Source organism: Oreochromis aureus, linkage group 14 (genome assembly GCF_013358895.1).
Source record: "Oreochromis aureus strain Israel breed Guangdong linkage group 14, ZZ_aureus, whole genome shotgun sequence".
In the NCBI taxonomy this organism is placed as follows: domain Eukaryota; kingdom Metazoa; phylum Chordata; class Actinopteri; order Cichliformes; family Cichlidae; genus Oreochromis; species Oreochromis aureus.
Window position 1 is genome coordinate 2,856,513 of NC_052955.1, and position 25,782 is coordinate 2,882,294.

The 25,782-nt window shown below is 43.5% G+C and overlaps 1 protein-coding gene across 1 annotated transcript; it reads right to left on the reverse strand.

Annotated features, from left to right (window-relative positions):
• Positions 1–250: 250 nt before the first annotated feature.
• zgc:162698 (uncharacterized protein LOC560165 homolog) lies at positions 251–24,718 on the reverse strand. Its single transcript, XM_031743616.2, has 21 exons — positions 24,482–24,718; positions 22,023–22,095; positions 21,392–21,489; positions 18,209–18,322; positions 18,046–18,120; positions 17,741–17,794; positions 16,541–16,579; positions 16,318–16,438; positions 15,646–15,707; positions 15,356–15,539; positions 15,171–15,270; positions 10,766–10,859; positions 10,607–10,684; positions 9,170–9,278; positions 9,032–9,090; positions 8,735–8,838; positions 8,572–8,645; positions 8,094–8,155; positions 7,415–7,467; positions 7,295–7,325; positions 251–3,467 (listed from the first exon to the last, which is right to left on the reverse strand). The coding sequence occupies exons 1-21, from the start codon at positions 24,617–24,619 to the stop codon at positions 3,426–3,428; spliced, it is 1,764 nt and encodes a 587-aa protein (XP_031599476.1). The 5' UTR covers positions 24,620–24,718; the 3' UTR covers positions 251–3,425.
• Between the last annotated feature and the right edge of the window lie 1,064 nt (positions 24,719–25,782).

The following is a 25,782-nucleotide window of genomic DNA, read 5'->3' on the forward strand; positions in this document are numbered from 1 at the left end:
GAGGCCGGTTTGTTTGGAAGATCCAGGAGCAGATGGTGGTGGTGGTGGCATCCTCCATGGAGGACTACCCGGTTATCTCCCTCGAGGGAGGGGGGTAGACGGGTAGTCTATTCTGTGTAAAAGTCATTAGACAACCAATCAGAACAACCAATAAAGCCAATAAACAATAAATGTCATAAGATGCAAATATCAATAAACACATAAGAATTGAAATATGTGTGTAAAATCAGAATTTAGGGGCACACAAAGCTCATAACTTACTTTTTATTAACAACTTCAGATTTTTTTACAAAGCAAACAGCAAAATTATTTTACAGGCTGAAGTGGAAAACAAAGTTTCTCCCCAACATCACAGCTGATATAAAAACACACTTTTCAAAGAGACAAACGGTAATCGCCGCAGACGACTCTGAGCGACTCCTGCGTCCACAGTTCAGCAGGAACAGATGTTTGGTTTTTACTTTTCATCTAAATTTAACGTAATCACACTCTGCTGCGCGAACGCTGCGCCACATACTCCAGTGTAATGCTCAAAGCCTGCATTACATGGATTTTATTTATGTGACGCACTTTTCATCTGTAACAGCTGCTGCTCGCTGGATTTAAAATGAGACAATGCTCGCTGTCAGACCCGTCTTATCTGCTCGGGATTTGCTGTAGGTCCACTTTATGAGAGCAGCTGCATTATGTAAGAAAACACAAAACACTGAATATGACTCGGGAACAGCAGCCCTCCAAAATAAAAGTCCAGCCTCAAACCTCACTGAGAAAAAGCCGAAAGTGGAGCTGATTTCTGTGAAAGCGAGCGAGCGCTGCAGGCTGATGGGAGCAGGCAGCACACAGGGAGAGTTGTCCTGCAGCTGATCCGGGCGATTCATGGAGCATTTAGTCCATCCAGACAAGTCAGCGTCAACACTTTAACTGAAACACACACACACACACACACACACACAGGGCTGTGTCAGGAGTGTGTGTGCCTGAGAGAGAAGACACTGCAGGCGGCCGAACAGACAGATAAAAAGATGGTGCAAAGTTTGAATATGAGACATTTTCCCGGGGCTGAAGCACAGACTGGAAGAAGCCTCCAGGGTTTCTTCCTGTTAAAAGGGAGTTTTTCCTTCCCACTCTCGCCAAAGTGCTTGCTCATAGGGGGTCATACAATTGTTGGGTTTATCTGTATATGTATTATTGTAGGGTCTACCTTACAATATAAAGCACCTTGAGGTGACTGTTGTTGTGATTTGGCGCTGTATAAATAAAACTGAATTGAATATAAAAGATGGATGCAGCCATTGTGACATCACTCATTAGCCAAGTCCTCCAAAAGCTACAGTTCCTCCAGGGTCCACTCGAGGCTCCAAAAGTGAGTCAGCGGCAGTTTCGTTTCAAACACTTTGCCTTTAAAAAAAAATTCTCTTATGCAGTGAAGACTAACCAGAGGTAATTTTACCGGCAAACAAATCAATTTGAAATATACTGAAAGAATCCTCAGAGACCGACTTCCTGCAACTATCCAGGAACAATCTGCTGACAATCTGTGCACCTTCCAGCATGATGGAGCTTTATGTCACAAGACAAACATGATCTGAAGTTTGCAGAAATCTTGAAACTTTGGATTCAGGGGCAGGAAAATTCCCGTATCGTAATCTGACCCGGAATCTTTGGTCGGTGCTTGGACGAGGAGAAGTCGACAAAGTGACCAACAGACTGAAACACTGATCGGGCAAGAGTGGATCTAACAAGTCGTGATGGTGACTGGACAGGTTCTTACACTGCACACTCAAAGGGCTTCATCCAGCGTGTCTCACTGACACAAGCACCGTTTCTAACATTCACACTGCCGTGGATGCATCTGAGAGCAGATGCACAGGAATACTCTGGCATGCAGACTATCAACCTTCCAGGTAGATGACTGTAAATTTGTCGATACAACCAGAGTTTGGAGAATTTACTACTTTGGTGTGTCTGAGTGTTTGCCGGGTTCTTTTAGACTTGTAAAAAATCTGACAGGGGCTCCACGGGGCTGTGATTCATACATTCAATTGGCAGGAAAAAGGTCGCTGGGTCAAGCCAGAGCCACAATTCCCCTGTGAGGTTGCATCAGGAAGGGAATCCAGCGTAAATCTGCAAAATCAAACCACCTGCTGTGAAACCTTTTATGGCAGAGGACCAGCAGAACTAGCTTTAAACTTCTCACAGTCTGACAGAAAACACTAAAAGGAGCCGAAACAAGTAAATCGACAAGTTAAAAACTTTCACAGGCAGCTTCAGCCTGGTACCTCGGCTAATTCCAGTCCCTGAACTGGACCTCTGGACCCTGTTTGTACTGTTGGAGCCTTTTTAATGACATCATCTGACCAATGATATGGCTGCTGTGAGGTTACTGTAGTAACCATGAAGTCTGAGTGAAAGTCGAGGACTAATTAGTAGGTATCTGTGATGTGAGTGTGTTAGCCATGTTAGCTAATAATGCGGCACCTCAGCTCTCATCCAAATACAGTCCCCGCTGGCTCCAAACAGACAACATGGCTACCAAAGCGCCAACATTTAGGAAAGCATCTTTTATATACAGTCTATGATTTTACCCCCAGCCAGACTCCGAAGTCTGACTTTTGGCATTATGATCGAAGAATAAACCTAAATTATCACTAAAACCAAAGACCGACTGCGCCGTTTTGTTTTTCTGCTCATTTCTGTGCAGTAACGAAACCCTGTGCGTCGGGGCCTCGTCGCAGGTTTTACGGTATCTAAACCGGAACCTGCAGAATGTGTCAAACTCAAACAAGCCGTCTCAGCACAGGAAGGATGTTAAGTTATGAATTAATAATGAGAATTAGACAAGCTCCACGAAAACACAAAACTGGCATGAAAGACAAACTTCAGCCTCATCAGAAATACTCAATGTTTACTCACATTTTACTTTTATGATTCACAATTTAAGTCTCTGCAGGTTGAAGAAATCAAAACACAAATTTTTCATTCATCTTAAAAAAACAAACAAACCAAAAAAGCCCCCAAAACCCACTGCAGTGACAACGCAGAGTGACGAGACAGAAAACCTGCGCGTGTAAACGTGAAAAATCCAACAAGCACAAAACATTTAACGTTAAATCTGTCAAAATATACTGTTTGTGTGTGCAGAGTATACAGAGAGAGGCGTTTAAGTACAAACAGGAAATAAAAAGAACCAAATAAAAGGATCTGAGCGTCGCTGCCGCTCGACTCTGCTCCCAGCGTATGTACAGGTCAAGGCTTACAAAGCTCATAAGTTCAGGGATGAAATCACACGGCGACAGTGAGCTCGCTCCCATCGGTTCCCTCCTTCATCCATCGCTTCATCTCTCCCTCCTCCTCGTCACGTGGGCGTACCTCTCGGTGATGCCATAGTCTCTTGGTTTTTTAAAAAAAAACTCCTCTTTTGTGCTTCACTCCATCTTGGACATCTCAAACTTCGTCGTCATCGTTTCCTGCAACAGAAAACACACCAGCACGTTTATAGTTTCAGGCGCTTTAACCGTAGTGAGAAGGTGAAGTTTGCGCAGGGCTGAATAATGAATGAAGCTGCACACAGACTGTTGAAGCGTCCACCTTAGAGCAGACGCACGGCCTCAGAGCTCCTGAAAATCATCTATATCATATCTTACAGAAGGGCAGATTTAGCAAGGATTTACATCCTTTTGACTCGATGCTGGAATATCGTCTGCAGGCTGTTCCACTCCTGCATTGCCACACGGTAGAGCTGGGCGATATGACCCAAAATTCATATCTCGATATTTTTTAGCTGGATGGTTTGAAGTGAATATAATATATATAAGATATATATCTCGATATATTTTTAAAGCCATAAAGTAAGAACATCCTCACGGTGGCTCAAAAGAGAGTTCTTAGTCAAAGCTGTGTCCCAGATGTCACACAGGCACTTTTATTAACATACAGCATAGATGTACACATGAAAAAACTACTCAAAAATAAATTATGAGCATTTATTAAATAATGATGCTCTATAAATAAAACTATGTTGTTTTGTGCATAACAAAGAGCTCACAATTGTGCAGTCAAAATGTAAACTAACAGACGCTGAGCATAATAACATAGACAGATTTCACAGCTGCTCTGTTCCCAACTTCTACTGCGTGACTGACAGCCTGGAGTTTGAAATCCGCTTCAGTAACCATGTCTCTGAACAGGAGCCATTTATGGTCCTTATACACACAACAGCTACGGTAATATTACGTTGAAGCACAGTACGTATCACTCGCATGAGGCTCCTCGGTACAGCCGTAATGCTCCGACAATCCATCAAGCGGTGCAGCTCCGTAGCTTAGCTGAAGCAAAGTCGAACTAAAACAGTTTTTGACAGATTGCTGAGCGCTGTGTATCACATAAAATCGGTTCGATTTCCGTCATCAAGCACAACCAGAATTCATACAAAAGAGCGCAGTCAACTTTTGAGAAAATGAAAGGATTTCAGGCTGTGCATGGCGTTAGCGTGGCTAGCTCGTTAGCGTGGTTAGCTCGTTAACACGTTGACGCGGTCCATCCCCCACGCACGGGCGATGCGCAGTAACTCATTAACGGAGATTTGCCGTGTCCATCTTGTCGCTGCCTGCAGGTGAAGCGATGGGGAGGAGGGGAGTTGTGTTCAGTGAAGAAGAGGCGAGGTCGAGTAACCGTTGCGTAAAGACAAAAGTGGACGAAAGAGAGGCAAACTTGCGGCTCCGCAACTATAATTATAACGTAACATAGACTATATCGATATAAAGGATATTGTCACATCTTATATCTCGTATAAAAATATATCGATATTTTTAAAAAACTCGATATATCGCCCAGCTCTACCACACGGGGAGTTGACCTCGCTGAAATTTACACCTTTTGCAGACTCAGCCCTGCGAGCTGAACTGGACCCTTTGGTGGTTCTGGTCCCACGTGACCCCCGCTTTACATTCTCAAGCAGTCAAAATGTTTCCACAGCAGGACAGTGGAGCTCAGCGTGGACGTAAACAGCGATGGTCCTGAGTGGATCTACAGCCTAAACGTTCTGCTCAGAACCGGCCTTTCTGACAGCACAGCTCGGTGTACTCTCTGAGCGACAAACTGCAGAGGTCAGCACCATTTACAAATATTAAAAAGCTCTTTTACATCAGGTTATTTCAGGCTCAGGGATTAAGGGAGGTCAGAGAGCAGCTTCTGTCTTCACCTCCGTGTTTTCATGAGAGACACTGAAGAGCGCCGAGCGTCTCAAACAAAGCAGGAATCTTCACACGTTGGCTCGGCTGCCAGAATCCAGGTTAACAGGATTTATTCAGGTAGCAAAACAACACAAAGCGGCGGGGTGACGGCAGGTGAGGCAGAATTTCCTCCTCAATCGTGATGAATTGCGTAATTTACCATAACAGGCAGGTTAAGTTCAGATTCAGCCCTCATTTATCTCTTAAATAACAAGAACGCGTTACATAATCTACCAAAAGGAGTTGACGAGCAGGGAGTTAAAGGCATTATTTCCCCTTAATTTAACCCTTTGATGAGCCGGCTTCATTACATACACGTCCATTATCCTCGCTGGCAGAACGCAGCCCGCTCGCCCTGCAGGGACCACAGGGCGTGAGCACACTTCATATCTTCTGTGGGGTTTAATACCCCTCTGCGTTCATATGGCCGCTTATGTAAGAAATTGATTTTACATAAGAGGCACTTTGTTGATTGCCGGACGCCTTAAAGAGGCTCGGTTTGGAGACGAGAGAGTAAATAATTTGGAAAATGGTTTGAATGAACAGCCAACAGAGGACACGAGGAAAAACACAAACGGATATTAAAACGAGCGCAGCAACTGCTGGACGTCAGTCTGAGGCCACCGGAGGATTTTTACTGATCACACAAACGATGATAAAAAATACAAATATATGTTTTTGTTTTTATTCAGAGGATCATTAACAGCTGCAGCGCGCGCGCGCGCACACACACACACACACACACACACACACACACACACACACACACACACACCGTGTGTCTGTCGCGTCACATCTTTCTGCTCACCATGACAACACAGAGGACGATAAACAACAGTATGACGTAACCAGCAGCACAGGGTGTCTACTGTGGGTCTGCTGCCCCCTGCTGCTCACAAGCTGTGTATTTGTGTGTGTGTACCCGTCTAGACAGCTTTGTGGGGACCAAAAATTGGAACATTACTAAACTTGTGGGGACCAACAGTGACTTATGAGGACAAAAGTGGCCGTCCTCACAAGTCTGAAGGCATTTTTGAGAATCAAAATGTGGTTTTAGAGTCAGGGTTACAGTTAGGTTATAGTTATAGTTATGGTTCAGGCTGAGGGTTAGGATTAGACATTCATATCTGATGGTTAGGGTTAGCAGCTAGGGAAAGCATTATGTAAATTAGATGTCCTCACAAACAAAACATGAAAACGAGAATGTGTGTGTGTGTTTCTCAATAAGTTTGAGTTTGTTCACTGAGCTCTTCAAGTAAACTCAGTAAGACTGCAGGTGAAAACAGTTTGACGCTTTGTGGTCTCCAGAGGGAGATCCAGCCAAACCACCACAGCTTTCCTTCACATATTAATATAAAGTGATAATGATAACGTGGAGTTTCAGGATGAATCACAGGTCCAGAAATGAAGACACTATTTAAACCCTGCGAAGTCGAAAAGGCCTCTATAATAGAAACATCTGCTTGACTTTGGACCTGATCCCAGAGGAGTTGGGCACCTTGTCCTCTAAAGTATAAAAGATGTGACTTTTAAAAATGATATATTCCTGTGGATTTCAAAGTTTTACAGACTTCAGAATTTCAATTAAGTGGAAAAGAAATAATTTATTGACATTAAATGACCTCTGATGGCTCAAATGCGAGACCTCGCAGCCCATGAGGGGACCCCACACTCTCTGGGGACATTTCGGGACTTCTCATGTCCAGAGACACTTCCTGCATTTCTCTTTAATGCAGATAAACAGACCCAGGTGGTAAAGCTGCGTGCTGCTTAACTTTGTTGTAATGTTGTTGTTACCTGCAGGTTATTGTCAGTAACGATGATGTCTCATTTATTATTTATCTGTTAGCAGCCTCAAACACAATTTTCAAACTGTGATAAAGTTTAAACTTTAATAACTTTGGTAGTTTAAAAAAAAAATTATCTAAACCATCAACTGGTCAGATCCCAGTGAGTCCGGGTACCATTTGTGCCTTTGTGCTCTAAATTCTCCACAGTGACGGATAAAGTTTCATTTTACGTTTGAAGTGATGTCAAATTTTTCCAGTGAAGTGAAAGTTTACCTCGTCAGAGTCCAGCAGGGGCGGCAGGGCGCTGCGAGGAAGGGAAAACACGTTCAGTGTCAGCTTTCTGATTTACAATAATCAGCAGATTCACACTGATTAACGCTCGTGATGACTTACACATCTGCCATAGATGATGGGATGTTCTCCTCAACCCACTTCAGGTCCTCATCCTAAGGAGATTAAACATGAGGGATCATGCTGCATGATGCAAATAGAAGATTTTCCTTTGAACACTAAATGTGGGTTCATCAGCTGTTACAGAAACTGTGATTGAATACAGTAAAATAAGCAGCTACGACGACTGAACAATAATCAGTTTAGTAAAAACTTTAGAAAGTAAAAAAAAAGGAAAAAAGGATATAAAAGAAGAAAAGAAGTTTTAGTTTCTAATCCATTTAATGGATCCTTAAAAATTAAGATAACGGTGGAGCACCAAAAGCTGCAGTTCCTCTGACGTCCACTGGAGGCTCCAGCAGCAGACGGTCATGTTAAAACTTTACAGCACAAATGAAGCACGTTTACAGCCTGATACAAAGAAATACGCTTTTGTCTCCACAGCTAATTTCCTCCTTCATTACTGTAATTTTTAAAAATAACTCATTAGTTTGCATTTTATTAAGCAACTTTTGTGGACTGTGTTTGTGCTGTTGGAGCCTTTAGGACCATTTTAATGCCATAATCTGACCAATAACACGGCTGCTGTGAGGTTCCTGTACTAACAGATTATCCAAATGCTCTGTGACCGAAACACTAACACTGGCTGATGTCTGGCGGTGTTCGGATGTCTCTGACTCACCACTTTGTTGGCTTTGGTCGAGCCGTTGGCCTCATTCTTCATGCCCCTCATCTTCACCCCTTCTGGAGGCACAAAGGAGTGAAAAACAAACAAACTGTGAGAAAAATAATAAAACGTGGATGATCATTTACCAGAGGTACCTCGTGCAGCATGGCTCCTGTTCTAATGATGGAAACTTATGTAACATCGTTAACGTGTTAAAAATGATCAAAGTTTCTAATAATGAGGTCACAGCTGCTCTTCAAAAGTCTTGTTAATGAGGGGCATCCAATCAGAAGAAAGCTGGCTTAAAGGGCTAAAAGCTAAAACAGCTCGTCTTAGACGGAGGATGAACCGAGCCAGAGTATCAGATAACGGATTATTATGAACAGTGAATCATGGAGCTGAAGAATAAACAGAACGAATCCACTTTAATGGATTCATTTCATCTCAGGCTAAACAGAAAGAGGAGAGAAGTGAGGCAGGTGTGCGTTCTGACCAAAAGCGTCGTTCATCATGGGCTCCTTCTCCTCTTCATCGCTCTCTTCATCCACCAGAGGACTGAAGGCGTACCTGTTACAGACACAGAGGACACGGCTTTACTTTACAGACACAAACTGGAGACTGGGGATAAAAAAAAAAAACCCAAAACAACATCCTACCTCTGGTTATTGGCCGACGGTCGCCATAGAAACATAATGACCAATAGGATGATGGAGAACAAGAAACGCCAGAAAGCGTCATCTATCCACAGCTCCCTCCAGTCCTGCAGAGAGAGAGAGATTCAGCAGTGAGGAAGAAAAAACAAACTCATGACGGTTCAGAGAATAAATCGAATTAATCTTAATTCTTCTCATTTTTGCAGTTAAATATTTTCCAGTGAAATTTAAGCATGAAGTAATGAAAGAGAGAGGAGCTGGAGATCAACTTTAACTGAATCCAAGCGCTGAAGTACTTACAGACTGACATTTGGACATCCTGAAGGTCCTCGTGGTCCAGATGATGAAGATGACCGATGCTGAAAAGCACACAAACATCACAGCCTTAAAACAAGGACCTGAAAATAAAATATTAAACACAAAGAGAACTTTAAATACCTATAACAGCAAAGATGAGCGTGTTGGTGAAGTGTCTGTAGAGCGAGAGCTTCACCACATTCCTCCTGAGGCGCAGCAGCTTCATCGTCTGAGCCAGGCTCACAAAGATGTGACGACACGGTCAAGGAACTTCACCAAGAGGAACATGGAAACCTTTCATGCAACATTCACTTCACACGCAGGACAATTTAATACTTTAACTCTGTCCCACTCAGCTAACATGCACTCCCTCCCTGCACTGCACAGGTAGGAACAAGAAAGAAAAAGAAAGGGAGAGAAAGCCAAGCTTTCACTAAAAAGGGGGGAAGGTGCAGCGGCGGATATCCACCAGCAGAGGGTAGAGTCGAGCACAGCCAGAGGAATAGCAGCCAGGAGCACTACATCATCTTCAGCCTGGAGAGGGAAAGAAAAGGAAGACAGGAGAAGAAAGGCGGGATGAGGCGAAGGAGACAAAATGAAGAGGAAGAGGAGGGATGCAAAAAAGCAGGAAGGGAAGGTAAAGAAAGGAGGAAGTAAACAGAAAAGAGAAGGATGAGAGGAAGAAGAGAAATGCACACACAGCCCACCCACACGCAGCACAGCTAACAGCTTCTGTTCAGTCTAAAAGGTTTGTTTTGCTCATCAGGGTGCAGCAGGTGGGTGGAGTTTATTCATCATCTCTCATGTTGCTCCATCATCAGACATTTACATCCCCCACCCAGCAGGGAAAAACAAACCGGAAAAGACAAACAAGAGGACCCGGTGGGTTCAGAGCTTTATCGCCCTCTGGTGGCTGCAGCTTTTTTATAAATCCAGTACGCTTTACTTCATTTTAACTGCTGTAACTTTTGGTGACTTGGTGACCTGACACTGACGAGGGCTCAGACTTCTAAATAAAATAAAATCTTGTAAGAAATGTTTGTCCAAGAAAAGGCATTAAACAGGAAAAAGAAACCTTGACTGCAGACGCTCCTTGTATGCATTTGACACCCAGTTTACATCCATGTAGTTCACATGTGCAGAGCAGACCAATTTGGGGCTCAGCTTTAAGTCTGCGGAGATTTACAGGATCGAGCCAAAGCTTTGGCATGGAGCTCGCAGCTTTGAGCCGTCCACTCGCACCAGTTATGCACTGACACCTCGCTCTGGCATTTCAAATAAATTAACGCTCCTAATGGAAGCTAACACGGCCACAACAGGTGCAAAAGAGACTTTTGTCTGCATTAAATTAAGCAAAACCCTCGGTATGATTCATTTGAATACTGTCCTCCCAAAACGATGCACTCTGAGAGGAAAACCCCTACAGACTCCTATGTCTCTTTATTAAATCCTGACTGTGTGGTTATAAATACATTTTTCAGTGATTTACGTGCACTTATGTGTGACAGATTGTATTTAGTTTTTAAAAGATTAATTAAGAGTAAGAAGATGATTCTCATAATACATGTTAAAGGATATCCACCAGACAACACAGGAATCAGTGAAGGCCAGCACTATGTCGCACAAAAATCTACTGCTGGTGTTGTCCCCTCGATCCTGCAGAGAAACACATGTCAGACACACACACACACACACACACACACACACACACAGTACTGCAGCGCTCTTGGGACTCACAGCGTTGACTCTTAAGATTCCCTCGATGATGGAGAAGATCAGGTAGAGCAGACCAACGCCAACGACTCTGTGCAGCAGAGCGCCGAGTCTCGGCCTGCAGGAGAGAAACGAGGGAAGAAGAAGAGTCACCGTCACTCTGTGTGTGTGAACTGTATCTGGAGATAATGACCGCTATATAAAGTGAGCTGGATCAGGTGGCAAGGGACACTGGACAGACCTGCCACGCCTAAACGTATAGTGAGGGTGTGTTGGTAACACCTAGCAGAGGCCCCAGTCCGCGAGATCTTCAACGCACACCTCCGGCAGAGCTTCAACAGCATTCCGAGGGAGACTGGGGACATTGAGTCCAGATGGACCATGTTCAGCATCTCTATTGTCAAAGCTGCTGCACTGAGCTGCGGCCACAAGGTGGTTGGTGCCTGCCATGGTGGTAACCTCCGAACCAAATGGTCGACACCAGATGTGAAAGGAGCCACCAGGCTGAAGAAGGAGGGGTTGGTTAGCCTGTGGGACTTTGGAGGCAGCTGATAGATACTGACAGGCCAAGCGGAACGCGGCTCGGGCAGTGGCTGGGAGGAGTTTGGAGAGGCCATGGAAAAAGACTTTGGGACTACCTCAAAGAGATTCTGGCAAACCGTCAGGCGACTCAGGAGGGGAAAGCGGTGCTGTACCTGCACTGTGTATAGTGCAGGCGGAGTGCAGCTGACTTCGACTGTGAAAATCGTTGGGCAGTGGAAGGAATACTTTCAGGACCTCCTCAATCCCACTGGCACGTCTTCCGTGGATGAAGCAGAGTCTGGGGGTGAAGGGGATGACCCGCCAATCTCTGGGGGCGAGGTCACTGAAGCAGTTAAACAACCCCTTGGTGGCAGAGCCCCTGGGGTGGATGAGGTAAGCCCTGAGCTCCTAAAGGCTCTGGATGTCGTAGGGCTATCCTGGGTGACACACCTCTACAATGTAGCGTGAAGGGCCGGTACCTCTGGATTGGCAGACCAGGGTGGTGGTTTCCATCTTTAAGAAAGGGGAACGGAGGATGTGTTCCAACTATAGGGGGATTACACTCCTCAGCCTCCCTGGGAAAGTCTATGCCAGGGTGCTGGAAAGGAGAGTCCGTCAGTTAGTCGGACCTCAGATACAGGAGGAACAATGTGGTTTTTGTCCTGGTCATGGAACACTGGACCAGCTCTTTACCATCTCAAGGATACTTGAAGGTGCATGGGAGTTTGCCAACCAGTCTACATGTGTTTTATGTACTTGGAGAAGGCATTCGACCGTGTCCCTCGGGGTGTCCTGTGGGAGGTGCTACGAGAGTATGGGGTGTCTGGCCCATTGCTACGGGCCATTCGATACAACCGTTGCAAGAGCTTGGTCTACAAAGCCGGCAATAAGTTGGACTCGTTCCTGGTGGGTGATGGGCTCCGCCAGTCCTGCCCTTTGTCACCAATTCTGTTCATAATTTTTATGGACAGAATTTCTAGGTGTAGCCAAGTGGCGGAGGCTTTCACTTGGGTGGTCTCAGAATCTCATCTCTGCTTTTCGCAGATGATGCGGTTCTGTTGGCTTCATCGGGTGAAGTGGTGGGAATGACAATAAGCACCTCCAAATCGGAGGCCATGGTCCTCAGCCAGAAAAGGGTGGAGTGCCCACTCCGGGTCAGGGACGAGTCCCTGCCCCAAGTGGAGGAGTTTAAGTATCTCGGGGTCTTGTTCACGAGTGACGGCAGAAGGGAGCGGGAGATCGACAGACGGATTGGTGCTGCGGCTGCAGTGATGCGGACACTGTACCGGTCTGTTGTGGTGAAGAGAGAGCTGAGTGTAAAAGCGAAGCTCTCAATTTACCGGTCGATCTACATCCCTACCCTCACCTATGGTCACGAGCTGTGGGTTATGACTGAAAGAACAAGACTGCGGATACAAGCGGTGGAAATGAGCTTCCTCCGAAGGGTGGCTGGCCTCTCCCTTAGAGATAGGGTGAGAAGGGCCACATGTACACAGGTATTTTTGAAAACTGAGATTTTCTGTTTTCGTTTTTTAAAAAAAACCCCATCCACACATGCAGTTTTGAAAAAATATCTCTGTCCACATGTAAACGCTAAAAAGAAATGTTGGCCAATCAGACATCTAGAAGCCTGGGAGGGAAAGACTAAACAGGGTTTGGTACCCTCACAAAACCTTAAGTACTTCCGAAAGGTTTTTGTTTTCCTGGAAAGGCAGCTAACTTTGTGTTACTTTTCAAGTGCCTTCAACATTTCAAATGTAAATAAGTAAAGACAGGATTTTGGTTGGTCTAGACTCACAACTTAGGAATGAACAAAGTGCATACATAATTTTTTTTTTTTTTTTAAGTAAATTTATTCAAAACCGACGTCGGGATTTGGGTTGTGAGTGCGTCTGTGTTGAATGTAGAAGCCACATTTACAAAGCCACACTTTGTAAATGGAGGGACAGTAACTGTGTGTGTATGTAAGCGTGTAAAAACTGCAGATAGATTAAGAGCAACAGTATTTTGTCTCTATCCACCATTGTAGAAATTCATCTCATGTAAACAATAACGGCGCACAGCGTCAAAAAAGGCGCACACCTTTGACGTTGCGAGACTAAATCTCAGTTTTCCTCGTCTACACCTAAACGCAAAAACTGAGTTTTCGAAAATCTCCATCCTGGCAGGAGTTTTTAAAAATCTCAGTTTTCAGTGATCGAAAACACCGTTTACGTGTGGAAGTAGCCTCAGAGTAGAGCCGCTGCTCCTCCACATCGAAAGGAGCCAGTTGAGGTGGTTCGGGCATCTGTCAAGGATACCTCCTGGGTGCCTCATTCCAGGCATGTCCCACTGGGAGGAGGCTCCGGGGGAGACCCAGGACACGCTGGAGATATTATATCTTTCTGGCCTGGGAACGCCTTGGTGTTCCCCCGGACAAGCTGGAGGAGGTGGCTGGGGAGAGGGAGGTCTGGGCTTCTCTGCTTAGGCTGCTGCACCCACGACCCGGCCCCGGATAAGTGGAAGAAGATGGATGGATGGATGGATATAAAGAATCAGAAACACTTTCAGTGGATCTCAAAATTCTTTCAGTTCACTGCTTGTCTACGTTTCCACAGCAGTGACATTAATAGAAATCTATGGGAGGATTCTCCAACTGCAAACATGGCAGTTATCCCTGAAACCGGGAAATACGAGCAAGTAATGTCATGTGACGCTGCACGTGTCGTAAAACAGAACAGGGAGGAAATCTTATTTTTGAGCAAAGTCAGCAAAATGTTTGGATTATTTTATGAGACTTGACTGGAGACTCAACACAAGCATACAGGAGTTTATAGACATAGTTCCAGGTCTGAAAAGTGACACCATCACATAAGAGTCTTAAACCTGCACTATTTCTAAAGACCAGCAGGGTGCTCCTCTGGTTCCAAAGACTTCTGATTACACAGAACAGTATTTCCCAACCTTTTTGAGCCAAAGCACATATTTCACATTAGAAAAATCCCACAGCACACCAATGTCACAAAAAGCATATTGATAATTTTTCCCCGCACACCAGGTATAGTGGAATTGGCTCGGTTTGTCCCCAGTATACCTTTGTTGCTTTCTTCCGACCACTACTCCTGCTAGGGCCTTCATCTGGGTCGGAATCTTCTCCAGGACCAGGTCAGACTGGCCTTTTTCTTTTCAAATATTTATCTATTGCTATCATGTGCTGTGTGTCTCACAGCATGACTATTATATAATTTCTTCTTCGTCTTCTTCTGTTTTACTGGCAGTTGGCAACCCATTTAATTACAGCAGGTAGTTGTACTGCCCTCTAGTGGAAGAGAATGTAATTGTTCTGCCCGATACTCAGGCCGATCGCTTAGAGTCCTAATCAGGTGGAACCAGGTAATCTTCCACTGCACACCTATGTACTGCAGCACAGTGTTTGGGACACATTGACATAGAAGACCATGAGAAAATGAGCTTTCTTCTCACTTGATCTGTGACCTCAGTAAAAGTTTCCTGATGACTTTACAGCCTCAGTCACAAGTTTAAAGACTGAATAAAAAGAAAGCTTGTGAGGAAGCTCATTTCCACTGCTTGTATCTGTGATCTCACTCTTTTCCTTCACAGTAGCAAACAACTTTTAACATAAATTAACATTTATGGCATTTTTCTACAATGATGCTGGGCTGCAGCTCCATCTGGTGGCAGACGGGTGCATAACATTACCGGCACTAGGCTAGTATATCTGGTGACGATAGCGGTGATGAGTCGTCTTTTCCCAGCTTCAGCTAAGCTGCTGGGTTTTTAACTACACAGCTGGAGGTTTTCAGACACATCAGCCTCAGAGTCGGTCCTTCCTTCTCCTACAGGGGAGGTTCTCACAGTGGGAACATATAAAGCACCTGCCAGCCGTCAGTAAAGCTGGGAAACTCACTTGACGATGCCGTATCCCAGACTGGCGATGATCACCAGCACTCTGGCCAGAGTCCTCTTCACTGCAGAGAGCACCTCAGCAAACACCACCGCCCCGGTGACTGCAGGAGGACACGTGACACAGGATATTCATCACAGCTCTGTCATGCACCACGTGGGCCACCACCTGTGTGTGTCTGCATCTACCTGACACGCCTTCATCTCTGAGGCTCTGGAACTCTGCATAGTAAACAGCTTTCTCCAACATGCCCAGGAAAATGACGCCTCCGATCCAGAACTGGATCCGGAGCAGGTCCCTCCAGTAACACGCGGACAGAACCAACCACAGCATGGCGAGCAGCACGTACACAATGCACATCACCATGTAGAACTGGAAGAAAGGAGCGACAGGAAGTAAATGACTTATTGCTGCATTTTAAATACCCGACCAAATAAATATCATTTTAATTTTTCTGTGTGTGTTTGTTTGCTCTTACCATCATCAGAGGCCATTCAGACGCTGATATAAAGCCATGGGGACCCTTCATACTGATCTGGACTGTAAATACAAACAGAGTGGGTATCAGACGGTGACTCGCGTTATCTAAAGTAGCCTCTGCTCACTGATCATCAGAGCAGAGACCATCCAACTCCTCTCAACATAGCTCCATGTTACAGTCCTCTGCTCGACCAATCAGCCTCCATTAGCAAATGCTAGCTTCTTTTGAACAGGTAGAATCAGCTTCACTCTAAGAAAACTGAAGGACATAAGAGTCATTTTATTTCAGTTTGGACGTGTTATGGAAGCTGGATTTGATAAAATGGAAATTAAAGGTGTTCTTGTGTTATTTAGAAGCAGGTTTAAATGGTTGTTTTTCACCAGTTTAGTTTAATTTTCGCCTTTGATTGAGGGCCAGCTCTCGAGCGACCCTGCAGCAACACCACGTGAACTGCAGTTGATGTTTCTCAGATTTGCTCTGATTCGAGTCCACCCGCACGCTGGCTTAAATGTTTTATTTAAAAAGCCTGTTATTGTGATTTTGAATGATTTCATTATGAGACACAGACTTAAGATATTTTAATTACAATTGTAAATCTCATTGATTGTTAACTAATCCTGACGCAGACAGCTGTCTGTGTTTGTGTTTTATGTATGAGCGTGCACTGACGCTTTAGATTCCATTGATTGTTGGGATCAGGCGGCTGGTTCTTGTCTTCGATTTTGAGGATGAACATGTAGGGTCCGTCATCCCAGCTCCGAGCCACCGCATCGAAACCAGGATTCCCAACCTGAGCAACAGCGGAGAGAGAGCAGCTTTTACATCAATTTACAGAAGCCTCCATCTGGATATCCTAGAATCACAAGATAATCTTTCAGGAATAGCAGCTGACCTGTTTTTGATCTTTGTCGGTTTCGTTCGTCTTCACTGACTGTGAGACAAAGAAGAACAACGTTAGTTAAACAGACTCAAACACTCGAGAAAATCTATGGATTTAAAATAACCAGAATAACTTTAAGCTGTGAAGTGAAGAGACCAATAATAAAGTCCATCCACGTCTGTTTGCCTACATTATTCTACAGCAGGGTGTCGAACTCCAGGCCTCGAGGGCCGGTGTCCTGCAGGTTTTAGATCTCACGCTGGGTCAACACACCTGAATCACATGATTAGTTCATTACCAGGCCTCTGGAGAACTTCACGACATGTTGATGAGGTCATTTAGCCATTTACATCAGCTGTGTTGGATCAAGGACACATCTAAAACCTGCAGGACACCGGCCCTCAAAGTTGGACACCTGTGTCTACAGCGACGGTTACGCCTGACTCATACAGAGCTCTTTAAATACTGACAGACAAACTGAGGCTACGTTCACACGTACACGGGTATTTTTGAAAACGCAGCTTTTTCTCTGCGTTTGGGCCTTTCGTCCACACGTAAACAGCGTTTTGGGTCACTGACAATGGAGATTTTCGAAAACTCAATTTTTGCATTTAGGTGTGGACGAGGAAAACTGAGATTTAGTCACAGAACATCAAAGTTGTGCGCCGTTATTGTTTACATGAGATGAATTTCTACAATGGCGGATAGAGACAAAATACTGTTGCTCTTAATCTATCTGCAGTTTTTACACGCTTACATACACACACAGTTACTGTCCCTCCATTTACAAAGACAGAGGTGAACTTAAGCGTGGCTTCTACATTCAACACAGACGCTGTCACAACCCAAATCCCGACGTCCGTTATGGATACATTAAAAAAATTTTAAATTAAATTTATGTATGCTGTATGCATTTTGTTCATTCCTAAGTTGTGAGTCTAGACCAGCCAAAATACTGTCCTTACTTATTAACCTTTGAAATTATGAAGGCACTTGAAAAGTAACCAACACCAACAGTGTGGACCAACAGCTCTTATGGGGACCAAAATCCTGGTCCCCACGAGTTTGAAGGCAGTGTCAGGGTTACAGTTGGGTTATGGCTAGGTTTAGGGTAAGGGTTAGGCTAAGTAGCCGAGGAAAACATGTCAATTAGATGTCCCCACAAGATATGAATACCCGACGCGTGCGTGCGTGTGTGTGTGATGTGCTCACCTTTGGCTTTGGAGCCTCTCTCTTTCGTTTCCCTGAAGTGTTTTCTGTGCTTGACTGAAATACAAATAGCAGCTTAAACCAACCGGACAAACCAGAAAGTGTGTGTGAGCAAAGCGGCCATGATGATTCTCATCAGACCTGCAGAGCATGTAAAACACTCGCCGTCTGAGACACACCTCAAAGGGTCAAACTGGGAGTACAGTCAGTACACAGAGCTGAAGCTAGCTGAAGAGACGAAGGGCCGTAGTGCTTCAGGTGTTTGGGTTTTTGATTGTGAAGAACTGAGACAGAATAAAAAAGCTCACCTGTGCCTTCTGCAGTGGTTTCTGCAGTGGTTTCAGCTGATTTATTGGCTCAAAGTCATTCAGGTTCAACTGAGTCTTAAAACAAACACGCCTGTGTTAGCATACAATCACCACACACACACTTCATTCAGTATTTGCACTGTGTGTGTGTGTGTGTGTTCACCTTGAGTTTATTAGGCTCACAGTGGATTGTATCATACTTGTGTGAAGAATAGAACCCAGTTCCTCCTTCTCTCTCGACGCTGAGCGACGTGAAATAGCGTTTATCCCCCTTTACCTGCAGATGGCACAGATGTTATCAGTTGAGATGCTGGATCCTGAGACGAGACTCAGTGATGTCACACTGATCGCAGTCCGAGGATTATGAGTTTAAAAAAACAACTAAAACTGTGATTTTTGTTCGCTGCATTTCACTAGGAAAGCAACCAGATGACAGAAAAAACGAAACGAAACGTGAAAACTGAATCCTGATTATTTGGGAACGCTCCTGTGTGGAGTGTAAACAGAAGGAGAGCAGGACAGATGCAGCGAGGCCCAAAGGTTTGGGGTAAGGACACCGTTTTTGTAGTTTTTGCCTCCATGCATCGCCACAGAGATTATGAACAAAATAATGATGAACCAATAAAATAGTAATGAATAGAATGAGAAGTGCAGACCTTCAGTTTACATGTATATGTGGTGTGTGTGTGTGTGTGTGTGTGTGGTGTGTCAAATCAAGTAAATCAAGCATATCAACATTCTCTGAGGTTTGCAACACTTCCTGTTGGAGAAGTTGCATCAACTCGTCTGCAGCAGAGCCAAAGTTTTACTGCCCTTCAAAAAAAGCATTGTTTTTGTATTTTAAAATATTAATGCAAATTAACTAATAGAATATATTCTTTCACTTTAAGTCAAAATGTTATGACATCTTGGAAATAAATCTGGTCTTGTGCACCCCATGCCCACCTTTAGATTCACCCCTGCTTCTTGCAGGTATCACCAGAGACAGTTTATCATGTCAGAAGAAGTTTACAGCAGGGCTGTGCGATATGACCAAAATCTCATATCCCGATATAAAACATTGATCATCCCGACAACCAGTGTTGGTCAAGTTACTTGAAAAAAGTAATCAGTTACTAATTACTGATAACTTCCCCCAAAAAGTAATCCCGTTACTTTACTGATTACTTATTTTCAAAAGTAATCAATTACTTAGTTACTTAGTTACTTAGTTACTTTTTAAAAACATAATTTACAACCTGAATAGGTGATAAAGCGATAGATCTTTCAGCCCAATTCTACTTTTTCTGCATAATTCATCATACAAAATGTAATCAAATGGAAAAGTCTCTTTTAAAACTTGTTTTATTAGTTTTAATCTTTTAACTTTATGCATCAAGCAAAAATTAAATTATATGCAACATTCTCTGACTGGAAGAAATTTGTTTAACATTTAAACCTATTTTCTGCACATTCCAGCACATAAAATAAAATATTTTTTGTGTTTACACTCACTCTTTCAAATAGATGCAAGTAAAACACAGCAGAAAATAAATAAAAGTCAAAGACTAGCGGTCCTGTTGCTCTATTTTCACCTGTAAAGCAGGACTGGGGTAGGCGGAGGTTTACCCTGGTGCAGGTGTGCCGCAGCGGTCAGTGGAAGAATCCATGAGTTTCTCTGTGAATTTCACATTACGTCGTAGTACACTCGCTGCTTGCCTGGAAGTTTAGGGGTTTTTCGCTGTAAAAAGAAGTTTTCTTCCACGCACAACGGACACTAATGTTTTGTCACTTTTATGGAATCAAACTCAAAATAAGGTCAGTACTTCCACGCTTTAAACGCTGCATGCTACAATCTGTCCCCTTTTCGATATATTATGATCTGCAGACAGCTGTTGTCACGAACGTCGCACTCGCCACGTCACTGTCATGAGACGTTCTCGCAAAAAAATCACGGTTTTAGTAACGCAGTAACGCAGCGTTCCTACGGGAAAGTAACGGTAATCTAATTACCGTTTTTGCAATAGTAATCCCTTACATTACGCGTTACTTGAAAAAAGTAATCAGATTACAGTAATGCGTTACAAGTAACGCGTTACTGCCCATCTCTGCCGACAACGACATATATATCAGAAAAATTTAACATTTTCTGTAAATTCTGTGAATCTCGGGCAGCTCGACTTGCATGAAGTGTTTTCTGCTGGGCGTCGTGTACCTGGAGTCAAGTGTTTCAACCGATGAATGAAACGATACATTTTTAGACATAATTTGTAACGGCCGCCATTTTCTTTGTGAGTAATCATTACATGGCGTGCTGCGGGGAAAAGCCTGTTCTAACGTTTGAGTCTAAGGTTTATTTTTTAGCACCTGACGGCTCTTTTTTGCTTCTCATCTGTAAACACTCTGCATACTCTTTCACGTGATTTAGTTTATTTTGAAAAATCTCAACATGATCTTCAGCTTTATTGTGAAAGGTTTATGTGGAAAATAAACAAGCAGATGGCGGAGCCAGGCGATGGTGTTACCGTCGTTGTTGCTAACGACAACGCATAAAAACAGTCGCTTGTCCGTCTGTAGTGTGGTTATTTAAATATAAGAGAAAGAGAGAACTTTAAGAAATTAATATAGCCACTGCAGTGACCATCAAAACAGTGAAAAAAAATAGCTATAAACAGTTTATTTTGCGACACTACGAAACAAACGATAGCGTAAAATGAAGCGATAGACGTTTTCATATCGTCATCCGATATATATCGTTATATCGAACAGCCCTAATTTACAGCTCATCTGCATATTTTGATGTAACTTCTGTTTTGTCTGTGTTGATGGAGCAGCTACAGAGTTCTCCTTCCTTCACGCTGAAGCTTGTGGATCAGGTGATTTCTTTCCCAGTAAAGGGTTTAAACTAGTGCTGTCAGCGCAGTGCAGCACCACACACGGGGCGATCCACGCTTGAAACCCTGGTAATTACATGGTAACAACTGTGCACTGCAGAGCCATAAATAAAGCATTTAAAGTCGAGGTATTCGAGTCACTCAACGAATAACGGATGGAGTTAATACATCTGTTAAACCCTTAAATTAAAGCTGAAAGTCTGCACTTCACATGACTGTCTGACTTGGGGTACTGCACAAAGGCAAAACTGCTGATATGTTACTGTCCACAAACTTCCAACCCTAACTGTAAATCACTAAAATAATGATGTTCTTATTTGGACTCTAAATGTGTTTGTGAGCGTCTGTGTGCTACAAAGGTAGAAAAAATACTCAGATTATCTGCAGAAGTTCATGTTTACAGAAGTCCAAAACATGGAAGTAGAGAATACTCCAAATAAGCAGTTTCCACAGAAGAAAGCAGAGCGTCTTACGTTCAGGTTGAAGACTTCGTCGTAGCAGCGCGAGCTCCTCAGATACCAGGAAATGTCCAGGCTCGGCTGAGACGAGTTATTGCAATTATGTGACTTAACTGCGCACACAAACAAACCAAATTAACTTCTAGGCCACAATGCTGTTGAACTGGACAGAAGTCACATTTTACATTTTTTATTCTTGGACTTTCTTCCACCACAAACAGCAACGTGTGAAAAATTTCACTTGTTATTTTCTTTATTTCACTTCATAATTTTAACCTGACTGTTCCTCTCCCAGTGTTTCTGAAACAATGCTCAAAGTCAGCTTTCTTCTGATTGGCTATCCTTCATTAACAAAGGGCTTGAAGGTTGAGTGGGTGGAGCTAGCTTTTACTAGGCACACACTAGTAAACCTGAAACTGAGTGTCTGCCTACATTTAATATAAATATATGATATGTTTTGCTAAATAAAAATTAATAAGTCCACTTTAAGTAAACTTTTTGTTTCAGAATGTGAGACATTACAGTTTCTGCTTCTGCCTGCACAGCAAACATAAACTGGACTTGTCTCAGTGCTCGCAGACAAACCCAAACTTTATTTCACAGATTTGGATTAGAAAGACTTTACAAAGAAGAAACCTCTGCTTACATTTGAGACTGATCATGCTGTTATTGAACAGAGTTTTAGTGTAGAAGAAGTAACTCTGCTTCTTCAGGAGATCCTGAAACAAACAAAGAAAATCCATTTTTATTCTCTGACATTTAATAAAGTCACAACAAAGTTGCAAAACAGAACAAACTGAGCGACGACCCGAACGACGAAATATAAAATACTCAGAACATACAGTCCTGTGAAGAACTTCCAGCTCTAATGTTTTACATATCAGGACATAATAAATATAATCTGGTCCTCAGCATGTCTTAAAATTAGGCAAACACAGCCTCAGGTGACCTACAAAACAGGACATACCACACAATGCAATCATTATTATTATTAGTAGTAGTATTATTATGAATAACAGTTGCCGTTTTAAAGACATATAGTTACATTTTCTACGTCAGTCCGACGATGATTTGTTTGAAGAAAAATCCCTGATGCACAAAGATTTGTGACACAGTTAGTTAACGAGGCCCTGATGATTCATACACTCAGGAGTTTATCTCCAACAGAATGACTAAAAAAGAAAAGGACCGAGTCCACACCCAGACCTGAGCCTGACGGAGGCGCTGTGCTGGGACCTTCAGAGAGCTGAAGCAACTCTGTGAAGAAGCGTGGGCCAAAACTCGTCCGCAATGATGTCAGAGACTGTCGCCAAACATGGTTCTACTAGTTATTGCATCATGGGGTTTATCACTTGGTCAGGACTACATATCTGTTTTATTATGTTCTGATGTGAAAAACCTCAGAGCTAATACAAGGTGGGCTTTGTTTTTACATGACTTGTAAAATGTGTTGAAGGGTCACATTTGCTGTGAGACTTGAATCTAAGTTTTGAATTATTATCTTTACTCATCTCCTGGGAGACTAAAGCCTGTAACCTGCAGGTTTATCGTTTGTCTTTGTAAGCAGTCCCAGTCCGATATTTCCAGCTCCCCACACAAACACAGTGACCTCGATCCAGCCGTGGTCCCTCCCTAAAGTGGATAAATTCAGGGTTTTTCTGCATACAAGTTCCACCAAAGGAAAATCACCAGGACTGTGACAAAACTATTTTTCGCTATATTCATAAAAACCCCCATTTGCAGCCCCCCTGTGTGAAGCATTAAAGGAAATATAAATTTCAGCCCCTGAGCTGGGAGATTAAATGCCTGTTATCGTGTTTTTGGAAACGTGGCTTACAGTGTTCGGGAACTTTGTGTATTTAATTCCACACCACTGCTGGTTGTGCAGATTAAAAACAGTGGTACAAAATTGTCTTTGTGTATCAGCTTTGATATTAACCCACAGCGTTGATGAGTCTGGTTTATCATTAACCTTCATACTGTAAGTCTGGTTTTCCAGTACACAGTCACAGCTTTACAGTCTTCTGCAGACTAATGCATGTAACAAACACAGGCCCACCAAACAGGTATGCGCAGAATGTGGACAGACTGTGCTTACAGCCCAACCAATGCAGGATTTCTAAGACCCACTGCGATTAAAAATCTGATCTATCAGCAGATATTTTTTCCTTTAAGACACACAAAACTTTGTCTCCTCATACATGTCCTGCAACACCCTCTCATACTTCTCTGTCACTTCCTCATGCAGTTCTTCATTTGCACCATAACATCTGCTTTTCTGGCTCCACAGACTCAAAGATCACATGTGTGGAGCTGTTTCTCAGCATGAAGCCATACTGCTGCTCACTGATCATCACCTCTCTCTCTTTAACCTGCTCACGACTCTTTCCCATACTTTTTATTGTTTTGACTCATCAGCTGTATTGCACTGTAGTTACTGCAGCTCTGTGCATCACGCTTGTCCTTGAAAAGTACCAGCACCACTTCTGCATTCCTCAGGCATCCTCTCGTCCTACAAGACTGTGTTAAACACTCTGGTTAAAAAGCCTGCTGGCCTCCACATGTGTCATCTGAAGCGTCCACCTTTCCAGTCTTCAAAGCTGCCATCACTTCCTCCTTACTAATCCTCTTCCTGATTCATCAACTGTCCTCCAGTCTCTCTTCATTCCTTGATAACTCAAAGTACTCCTTCAGTCCTCTCAGCAGAATCTTTAAACAAGGCTTTTTATCAGAGAGGACCACAAACACACCTTAAATCATATATTACATGGATTAGATGAGCGGCTGGTTTCGGCCTGTTTCACATATATGCGAGGAACTGGTGGGATTTTATTGATATCAAACGTCTTTATGGCGCATCTGGTTATCACAGGATCGTTCGTGATGAGTAGGCGCCACTTGCATGCTTTCACTTTAGCTAACGTTAGCGGCGTAACGATTATGGCGCAGCGCAAACAGAGCGGTGTTTTTAGCGGCTGCTTCGCCCGAATCTCCGCTGAAACACTTTTTATCTGCTCAAAGCTCCTCTCCTCTCCAACCCGTTCATCACAGAACCTAAACGAACCAGCACAGAATCACAGCGGGAGGTACGAGCAGGAAACTCACGCTATTGATGTCCAGGTCCCACTTTCCCGGTTCCGACACGGCCGCCACCGGCCAGTTCGCTTCCGCCAGCATCAGCAGGACCAGAGCCCAGCACCGGAGTCCCGGACCGGTCTGACCCGGACCCACGAAGCTCGCCATTTGGGCCAACAGGAAGACGAGACCAACAGCAGAAGCAAAGCCTCCACGACAACTCACAACAAGCTCCTGAACACTTCCTGCTTCCGGGTGACGTGACACGTAGCGCAATGACTCTTCAGGGGAGACGTAATAAAATAAAATAAAATAAAATAAAATAAAATAAAATAAAATAAAATAAAATAAAAATTAATTTGCATTGTTTCTTTTCAAGAACGCGTCGTTTTTTAGGACAGGGGAGATCTTTTTTTTACTTATCCGACAACATTATTAATGAAATCCTAATAAAATAAATTAATTAAAAGTTAGAAATTAAGAGAAATGAGTACAAGAGAACGTAAAACATCCAAACTAACTGTTAGCGACACCCATTACAGGACAGCCACAGGCGTTGTTGTTTTACACGTGTCACTGCAGTTCTTTACTTTCACCACTGGAGGGCAGTGAAACTCTTTCATTACAGTTTTGTTTAATAAGTTGGCCTCAGGGCTGCGCTGGTGATCTGGTAGCCTGGGCAGTGGCGGTCCTAGCCTGTTTGGCGCCCCGGGCGAACACGCCCTCTGGCGCCCCCCCCCCTCCACACACACACACACGCACACACACATACTGTATATGACCCTATATATGAAGAGAGAGAGAGTATGCATAGTATGCAAACGGCTACCAAACAGACATCATAATTCGTCATATAATGGGAACAGGACAAATCAACAATTGACACTGACTAATTAATATTATATTATTGTATATATTGTTTGGAGTTTAGTCTCTTACTGTTACTATTTTTACCATTTCTTCTTGGAGGAACTGTAACCCACATAATTTCCTTAGGGATTAAGAAAGTATTCTGATTCTTCATGTTTTAGGATATATGACCTGCCATTATCCAATGACACATCTGCTTACCTGTATCTTTTGCTCGTTTCTCCTTGTAGGAGCCATAATTAAATGTATTGAATTTTAATGATCACTGGGTTTTCATTTGTTTGGCTATGGTGATGTGTAACGAGAGTCACGTGGGACATTAAGAGTCAGTCTGTCTTTCACTGGTTTGATTTTGACAGAGAGCAGGGCTGGGTAGCTGTAGTTTTTGTTGAACGCAGCACAACGAGTTTCCCCTTGTTGCATTAGAGCTGTGATGTTTTAAGAGTTTGAATCGCGAGCCG

Excerpts from the sequence above, each read along its gene's own strand:
- zgc:162698 (XM_031743616.2), bottom strand. The coding sequence starts at position 24,619 with ATGGCGAGCTTCGTGGGTCCGGGTCAGACCGGTCCGGGACTCCGGTGC. Across the intron at positions 18,121-18,208 it reads GTGAGCCTAATAAACTCAAG|ACTCAGTTGAACCTGAATGA; the intron begins GTGAACACACAC and ends GTTTGTTTTAAG. Across the intron at positions 15,708-16,317 it reads CAATCAATGGAATCTAAAGC|TCCAGATCAGTATGAAGGGT; the intron begins GTCAGTGCACGC and ends TTGTATTTACAG.